The 9,594-nt window shown below is 39.9% G+C and overlaps 1 protein-coding gene across 1 annotated transcript in view; it reads right to left on the reverse strand.

Moving 5' to 3' along the window:
- The window catches only part of GTF2H1 (general transcription factor IIH subunit 1), a 35,300-nt gene extending 25,944 nt beyond the window's left edge, over positions 1 to 9,356 (reverse strand). The window contains exons 1-2 of the mRNA XM_007465750.1: positions 9,183 to 9,356; positions 1,495 to 1,663 (exon numbers count right to left, since the gene is read on the reverse strand). Of these exons, the coding sequence (XP_007465812.1) occupies positions 1,495 to 1,648 (154 nt within the window). The 5' untranslated portion in view covers positions 1,649 to 1,663; positions 9,183 to 9,356. The remainder of the gene's footprint in view (positions 1 to 1,494; positions 1,664 to 9,182) is intronic.
- Positions 9,357 to 9,594: the final 238 nt, after the last annotated feature.

Consider the following 9,594-nt stretch of genomic DNA (forward strand, 5'->3'; position numbering starts at 1 on the left):
AAAAAAAAAAAAAAAAAGATTCAAGTTATTTCAGTGGAGAAAGATGAGGATCTTGGTCATTTCCAGCAGCAAATTAGAGGTAAGTCCTTAGGGCAACTGTTCATACACAAAGGACATTTGTAAACTGACCACCTGCAAGTTGAGGATTGTCTATGTTTTGAGGTGTCATGCTCCTTGAAATCTGTTCAGGATTTTATCTAGGAGAAGAATCTCATATCCAGGAAAATAAATGAGTCCATATTAATGGTCACAGTTAAGATACCACAATTTGTTGAGGGCTCTGTTGCCCAACTCCCCTGGGGTCCCTCCTATTCAAGGTCTTTTAGATAGGTGAACTGCAGAAATCCCTTTCAGAGTAAAGGTTCTAAATCCCAGGATTCACTTGGTGCCTTTAAACCTAATTGTTATTGAGTCACAAAGTACCATGCCCTTTGGGTAATAAATTCAAAGTTAATTTTGCAAATCTGAAAAGAGAAGGGGGTTTGATGTTAGCTTTCATACTTGAAAATCATAAAAAGGATATAAAAATATTATGCTCTGTATTCCTCCCATCTACATTTAGTATAAAACTAAGTCTATTTTCTCAACAGATGATGGATGGCCACATAACCAAAGATTAATTAGACGACTTTACTCAAAAGATACAATTTTATTAAGGGCAATCTGGCATCATCTATCAAGATTTTTTTTAAAATAAATAATTTATTTTTGGCTGCATTGGGTCTTCGTTGTTGCACGCGGGCTTTCTCTAGCTGCGGCGAGCAGGGGCTCCTCTTTGTTGCGGCACGCGGGCTTCTCATTGCGGTGGCTTCTCTTGTTGCGGAGCACGGGCTCTAGGCACACGGGCTTCAGTAGCTGTGGCACGCAGGCTCAGCAGCTGTGGCTCGCAGGCTCTAGAGTACCAGGCTCAGTAGTTGTGGTTCACGGGCTTAGTTGCTCCACGGCGTGTGGGATCTTCCCGGACCAGGGCTTGAACCCATGTCCCCTGCATTGGCAGTTGGATTCTTAACCACTGTGCCATCAGAGAAGTCCATCTATCAAGATTTTAAATGCATGAACCATTTGAACCTGTAAGTCCACTGCAGGGATGTATCCCATATATAAAACCTCAAAAAGATATTAGTGCATAGATCAATACTGCAACATTGTTTTCAATAACAAAATTCTGAAAACTTCCTAAATGTCCTTCAATAGTGGACTGGTTAAATACATAAGTGTAAATCCATTCAGTGGACTATTATGCAACTCTTAAAAGAAGGTATGTGTGGAGATCTTTATGTGAGGTAGATTTACACATGTAAAGCTGTACATACTCTATTATTGTAGAAAAGGCAGGTTACAGAATAATATATATTCAATGATCCTACTCTATAATTATTTTTATAGTTGATTTTTTGACATTATAATAAAACCCCCACAAAGACTGTACAAGCAGTCTTCTTATAAAGTTACTAACAAATATGACATACATCAGACTTAGTAGAGCCGACTTACATTTAATATCTGCATACATATGGCTGATGGTAAATCTATCTTTGCCTTCAGGTGCCCAAGCAATTCTTTCTGCCATGAGGTACAGAGCTCCATCCTGCTTCTTTTGTCGCACCTTCTTTACAATCAGCAAAACTTCTTCAGATGAAGTTGCCATGACGGCTAGAAGGTGCTAAAAAAGACAAAAAGATTTCACATCTCAGTTAGGGTTGGATTCATTGACTTGAGTCCCTTCCAAATCTAAAATGAGTAATAAGGTGGGAAAAAAGTCTCTTCCCTCTTTCAGAGTTGAAGATAAAGCTGTATGGCATTATTCCTTTAAAATCAAATTTCATTTTGCTCATACCACAGGTATGAATTTACACAACACTGCAAGTTGACAACACCTGGCAGTTTTCAAACCATTTCCACATATGCTAATCAGAGTATTTTCTATTTATTTTTATTTTCCTGTTATATTATTAAACCTTAAACACATGATTTGACTACAAATATGTGGTCTGTAACCTATATTGCAGAACTTTAGAATTACACAGCATTCTATTGGATATTTAGTTCAAATTTGTTTCGACTGAAAAAACTAAGAGCCAAAGGGTTTTATGTGACCTTCCTAAAACCACTCCTAGATCTAAAACCTGGTCTAATATGCTTAAAAAAAAAAAAAAACTGAAAGAATTCAACACTTAACACTTCAGATGCTATCTTCCCCATCTTTTAACAATCAAATGTCTTCAACTGTTCTCCAGTCTAGGCGGAAGATTCATTTGTATATGGCTAATTTGTTACCTAGGAAGAAACAGCTTGGAGCTCCCCCCAAGTTCACCCCATCCTGGGAATCTTAACCACCCAACCCAAATCCTAGAGTCTTGAGTGTAGCTGTCTGGAATATGAGGCTGAAAAGGATTTTGAGGCTGTCTGGGCTCAACAGGAAAGATGCCATGATTGATGAAGTCTGCCACGGGCTGTGATGGGGAAAGTGGTGGCACAAATGGCACATATATGCCATTTCTGGTGAAGTTATGACTTTAGCTTCCATTCCCAAAGGAACGATTTAAAATATAACTTAAAAATATTTACTTCTTCAGGTACAAATTATAATTTCAGAGAAGTTAGCATATCTAGGTGTCAAAAGAATTAAATTTGAGCAAACAAGTGAAGTTTTATTGTAACATTTCTTATTCACTGAAACAGTGATTTAAAAATCAAAAATACAAGTAAAAAAAAAAGAGTGAAAGTTTAATTTCTCTGAAGTTGACTACCTGAATTTTGAATAGCCAGATCTTCCCTTTTAGTTTCCTTACAGGCTACTCCACCCCAAAAATGGAAAGGAAAAGGGTCAGTGTGAATACATTTATTCAATAGTTCTGTACTGAGCCAAGGAGTCTAGGGATTACCGGAAGACACATGTCTGCCAGTAGTGATTTCTGCTTTGAGAAAGCTTCCAGTCTAGTGAGCAAGATGCGTGTGTGTGTGTGTGTATACAAATTAGAATGTGTAAAGTCCCAAAAGGGAGACAAAAAACAGTTCTGAATTAGGACTCAGAGGCAATTAACTTCTTCACATGAGAGGCTTTGTCAAATATTTGTCACAGATATCTTAGGGCAATAAAAAAAATTCAGTTATAATTAACTGAACAAACAAGAGGCAAATCACTAAATGCATAGTCCTTAGGTGTTCCGTTTGATGCGTTTTGGCAACGGTATACACCCGTGTACCATTACCCAAAACGAGACAGAGAACATTTCCATCACCCCCCAATTTCTCTCATGTCCCCTTCTAGTCAATTCTCTTCCTCCCACCCTCGAGCAACTGTTTTCTGATTTCTATCACCACAGATTAGTTTTTATCTGTACTAGGATTTCATATAAATGGAATTCAGGCACTATGTACGCTTTTGTCTCTGGCTTTTTGCTTAACGTGTTTTTGGAAATTCACCACATTATTACATGTATCGGTAGCTTATTCTTTTTTATACAGAAGTTAGTTATGAACTGGGTCTTGAATGAGGGTTTTGACAGAGAAAAGGCAATAAGCATTATAGGCAAAGAGAACGGCTTGGGGCAAAGGCTCCAAACTCTCTGCAAATGGTTAGTAGTCCACTCTGGATGTAGCACAAAGTTCATGATGGGGATCAGTGGGATATGAAGTTGGACAGTTAAGATGGAGGCAGACAGTGGAGAATACCCCCCTATGTGGCAGACAACAGAAAACTTCTAAAGATTTGAATAAGGGAGTGATTTGTATTTTAGGAAATTAATCTGAGGCAATATGAGAGAGACTGAAGGGAGGACCAGAAAGGGTCTGAACCAGGCTGGTGGCAGTGAGAATGGAGAGGAAGAGACGAGGAGGAGTACTGAGGAAGCAGGATGAATAGACACTGTGCTGAAGGAGGTATCACAGCTGCTTGCTCATACCCCACTTTTAAGCCTAACTGACATGAGTACAGCGATGCCACTCACAGAAACAGTAACAAGGAAAAACAAGTTTGAAAGTGAAGGCAAGGAATTCAGCTCTGAAAATGAGTGTGAGGTGCTGTTGAGTCACGCAGGTAGAAATAGTCTGTATTATGTGGGCATTTATAAATGTTGGGACAGAGCCTAGTAAGTTCAGTTAACAAAAAGGGATTTAAAAAATGCCACAATCTCACAACTTTAACATCAATTTTCTTAATTTTAAATTGTGCTTATCTGTACTCACCTTACAAATGTAATCATGAAGTACAGCCAAGTTAATTATCTTATTTGCCATTGAAAACATTTTCCCATGTTACTTTACAATCTCCACAGTTTTAATATCCATACATTATATATGATAAAGGATCAAAATTCTTAATATATAATACCATCTTTTAACTGATTTACTTATTTGATGTCCTCCAAAGATTTTGATTAGAGGATTACTGTCGCTTAAAAAGCTTGAAAACCACTGTTTTAAAGGACTATTTTTTTTTTTGGCTGTGCCGCAGCTTGTAGGATTTAAGGTTCCCGACCAGGGACTGAACCTGGGCCCTTGTCAATGAAAATGCACAGTCCTAAGCACTGGACCATCAGGGAATTCCTTAAAGGACTATTTAATGACATGAAAAGATAAACTGTTAGGTGATCAAAGCAAGCAAAAAAAAGCATGTAGTTTGATTCCATATTCTTAAATTTTAAAAAACCTTCTAAAATTTATTGAACGCTTATAATATGTGCCAGGCATTGGGCTAAGTTCTTTATAGGCATTACCTCATTCAGTCCCCAGTTAACAATCCTCAGGTAGGTTCTATTATTAGCTCTATTCTGCAGATAAAGGAAATTGGGTCTGAGAGATCAAGATGCTTTCCCAAAGCACCAAGAAGTAGAACTGGGTTTGAATCTGGATCAGTCTGACCTTAGAGTTCCATTATGCTATTTTGCAAATATATATGACTGGAGAGACATACACCCAATTTAATAGTGGTTACCTATGGTGATAGACTACAGATGATTTGAATGTTCTTTTTGTTTTCTGGACTATCTACAATAAATATGTATTTTGTAATGAGAAAAGCAGTTATTAAAAATGTCTTTCCAAGAGTTTATTTTCTATCAAACCACATCTATAAGGTAACATGGGAAGGTGTTAAGAGTTGGTAAGAATTAAAACTGTTATTTTCAATTTCTGTAATATGTGTACTATTTTTATTTAGTATTAAAACTTTAATTTATAATAATTTTTATAAAATCTATGGAACCATTAAATATTTTAATATTAATTTTACAATATTATAATAAACACGTAACTATTAAAAACATTTAAAAACCTGTCTATACTATGTAAAATTAAACTGCATACCATATGAAGCACATTTTAGGAAACATGAATTAAAATCTGAGAAAGATAGGAGAGGTGTGTGTGTGGAGGGGGATAAGCTGATAATTACAGGATAATTTTAAATATGTCCATATATGGAGGAAACACAAGGTTACAGCTGACAGAGCAAGTCACCAATTAACTGGGCTTACAGGCACAAATAAAAAGTGTTAACTTTGGAAAAGAACAAGAAAACCTTTCTGAGATGGGAAGGTAAGGAGAAAGATGAATGAAGAGAGAAACTGTAAAGTGGAGAATAAATTAGATTAATAGAACTATTAGAGTTGGCTACTTTAAATCAATTGGGGAAAAACATAGCCTCTTATGCATAGCATGTAAAACCATTCATATTAAAATCTATTTAGAGGGAGCTTTAAAAATAAATCAGAGATAAGTTATTGAACACTGGGAATAACTAGTCAATTGTCTCACAGCTAACCTGCTTGGCAAATTTCCCCTGGTCATCTGTAGCACCTCTGTTAATTGTACAAGGACCAGTTTTACGAAGTTTAATAGAACCAATAGGACCATCCTACAAGGGCTTCTATGATTTCTAGATTTTTCTTGAAGGTGGCTCCTTAGGTGGCAAAAACTTCTTTCTAGTAGAACTCTGTAAGAGCCACAGAATATTTTATGAAAAACATCGGTGCAGTTATATTTAAACAACGTGGCTTGATGAAGATCTAGCTTTACTTAAAAGATTATTTACTTTATGAAATAATCTGCCACAAGACTTCTTTAAACAGCAAAATCCTCCAGTAAAGGCATTTATTCATTTGCAGTTAAATATTTACTTGCTTGAGGGTAAAGGCACATGCATGCCTTGTGCTGAGCCTCTGCACATTCTCCTCCCTTTCCATCAACTAGCTTTTACTCATTTTCTGCCTACTCTAAGTTTCAAAGTTACAGTATTCTTCCCTTTACAACACTTATCACTACTGCAATTAATTTTTTAAAATTAATTAATTTAGTTTTGGCTGCGTTGGGTCTTCATTGCTGCGCGCAGGCTTTCTCTAGTTTCCGCAAGCAGGGGCTACTCTTCATTGCGGTGCGCAGCCTTCTCATTGCGGTGGCTTCTCTTCCTGTTGAGCACAGGCTCTAGGCACATGGGCTTCAGTAGTTGTGGCTCACTGGCTCTAGAGTGCAGGCTCAGTAGTTGTGGTGCACAGGCTTAGTTGCTCTGTGGCATGTGGGATCTTCCTGGACCAGGGCTCGAACCCGTGTCCCCTGCATTGGCAGGTGGATTCCCAACCACTGCGCTACCAGGGAAGTCCCTGCAATTAATTTTTAAAGTAATTCTTTTAATGCCTTTCTCCCCGAAAGACCGCAAGCTTCATAAAGAAGGGAAGAGGCTGCATGTGTTGTGTTCATGGCAATACAGAGCCCAGCAGCATATTTTAGTCCATAGAAATAGTCCAATAAATACCTATGACATCAATTTAAGATCTCTGTTCTTAAAAGAATACAGTCTTGGTTAAGACATAACAAGAAACCATTGTACATACATCCTCGGCTAAACTCCAGGAAGCACTAAAGCGCTCAACTCACAGATCAGAGTACCATTCCTCACAGATTCCAATAACTGGCTTATAAGTAAACAGGGATAGGAAGAACTTGAAACTATTCAGGAGAAATCTTTAAATTTCCATTTCCTACATCTCATGTCTGCATTTCCATTACCTACATCTCCTTTTCCAATGTGCAGAGATAAATGGGGCAGACGAAAAAAAGGCAACAAGTGAAATATAAACTCCTTATCACTCACTAAAAGGAGGATTGTTATTAGAGAAAGCGCTTCTGTGTCTGCCAGCATACAAAATGGAGACTGGAATGCTGCTTGCCATCAGGCAATCCTAAAAAATGTTAACAGTTCAGCACTACAGGGAATAAGACCTTGGAAGTATGTAAAGAGTGATCAAAATGTACTGTTTTAAGAATAGTTACACACATAAAGAAGATATTAAAGGGAATAACTGAGGTAGCAATTTTAAGACCGAGCACTTTTTCATTTTACAGCAGTGATGGGAGAGGCAGGAGGAGGAAAATGTGACAGAGACGCAAGATAGAGGGAAGAGTATGCTCATATTCACTAATAAATACTGCATGCTGACAAAGAGTATGATACCAAAATTGAGAGAAGAGCAATCAGTTGGTAATCATAAATGGAGCAAGGAGGGACTATTAGATGGATGCCTGACACTGTCACATTGCAGGCAGGAAAGAGAGAAAGGAGGAAGGGACACTTTTTTTTTTTTTTAATTAAAAAAACATTTTTTTTTTGGCCGTGCCATGTGGCATGTGGGATCTTAGTTCCCCGAACAGGGATCGAACCCATACCCCCTACAGTGGAAACAGGGAGTCTTAATCACTGGACAACCAAGGAAGTCCCCAAAGACACTTCTAGTAGCGGCATCCATGAAGTAGAAATAGTGGTCAAAATTCTAGGAAAGCTCAAGGTACACCTGACAACATTCTGATGGTAAGGGAAAAACCAGCAGCGCAGAAAAGCAGGGCTAAAAGGTATAGACAGCCCAGCAGGGATAAGATATAAGCCTTGAGAGCAGTTCGTACAGGAGGCAGCCACAACTGACTGAAGCTGATCATTGGGTGCATTCTTTTTAACTGATTCCTCTCTCTTTGCACCAACTTTCCTAGTAATTTTAAAGAGCCCTCTCTGCATTTGTGTGGATTTTTTTTTTTAACATTAGCACTACCATATGTATTTAATATCAAAGCTCATCGGTCTGATGCACTGCCAAATGTTAGATGAGTGGGAATAACAGAACAGGTTTAATGCCTCCAAATTCTCTCTCCCTTCTTTCCAAATAACGGATTTCCGGTCTGCTAAAAGGTACAAAGTTCTTTCCAGAGTCTAGATCTTTTGTAAGCCATAAGCCTGATACTAGAGGTTACCTTCTCCTCTGTTGTGACCTCTCCATCTCATTTGTTCTAGTTTTGATGTTTTTTAATCGATCTTAGGGTTGGCAGCTTTGGCTTAGTTACCAAAGCCCAGTTCATGATGTTCACACTGTGTTCCAAGAGGGGAGGCTGAGCGCTCCCAAACTCAATTCCACCATGGCATGCTGCTTTGTATGTTGGGGTTTCTGGTAAGAATTCAACGGGAAAAATTGTTCCACACCTTTATGAAATCAGTACTTACTGCAAGGTATATTTTAAACCACTTAGTTTTTGTACGTTTTTAAAACTGGGTCTTCTGATGGGCAAAAGGTTGTTTTTATCTCTCTCCTCCCGCCCCCCATTTTACAGACCCTAAAGCGGGCATTTAAGAGTCAACTGAATACACTTCCTTAAACAATGTAGTCTCTGAGAACACTGAGGAATTTCTAAAATAATTATTTATTTCCATGTGTTGGTGCTTAAAGATGATCAAATTGGGCACAGACCAAAATGTGATGTGTGTGTAGGGGGTTGGCCTGGCACACGGGTTAAGAAGGTTTTAAGAGTGGTAAGTTTGACAGGTAAAGCAAAAGGTGTGTGGACACTAAGGTAAAAGATTTTCCTTTACAGAAACTGAAAGACTCAACAGCACATTTTCTAACGGGACGGGCTCCTCAGCCCCAGAGAGGCCTCCGCGTCCTTCATTCTCATAAGCCAAGTCTGATCCCGGCTTTGAATAAATCTTCGAGTCCCTGCTTTCAGTGGAGAGGTAAGGCTTCCTACCGACAAGTAGACTAGGGGTCGCCTCTTCCTCGCTTCAGAATAATAAAGGGCTTGGGAGTTGTGGCAACGGCGACAGGGACACAGGAAAAAGGGGCAGATTCCGCGCCGTCCTGCAGCCCCCAGGCCTGTCAGCTCTTCACCCGCCCGCCCACCCCCATTCTTCGGTCTAAACTTACCAGGTGGGAGCTACGGCCTTGGGCAAGGAGTAAGTTACTGAGCTAAGTCGAGTCGAGTTCCGCTGCGCTTCTTAGAGACGCTGCCGGGAAGAGGCTGAAACCCAGCAGCCGCCGCCGTCGCCACCGCCTCTGTTACCGGGGGGTCTCGCCTCCATCGCTGGCTGCGAGAACTCTGAAGGCACGTGACCGGAAGTATCAAGGCGGGCCTGCGGGGCACGTGACCCCAGAGCGCGGCCGCCATGACACCTTCCGCTAGTTCCCTCCCTTCCCCGCCGGTGCCCGCGTGTTTCATTTCCTCTCGCCGGCTTTAAGCGGTGAAGGGTCCCGGGATCCTGCCTGGCTCACCCCTTTGGCCTAGAGCTCCTCCGGTCCCGATCGGCGCTGCGTCTTCGGCCGGCAGCGGCCCGCTTCC

The sequence above is a fragment of the Lipotes vexillifer genome, unplaced genomic scaffold (assembly GCF_000442215.2).
Source record: "Lipotes vexillifer unplaced genomic scaffold, Lipotes_vexillifer_v1.1 scaffold2818, whole genome shotgun sequence".
NCBI lineage: Eukaryota > Metazoa > Chordata > Mammalia > Artiodactyla > Lipotidae > Lipotes > Lipotes vexillifer.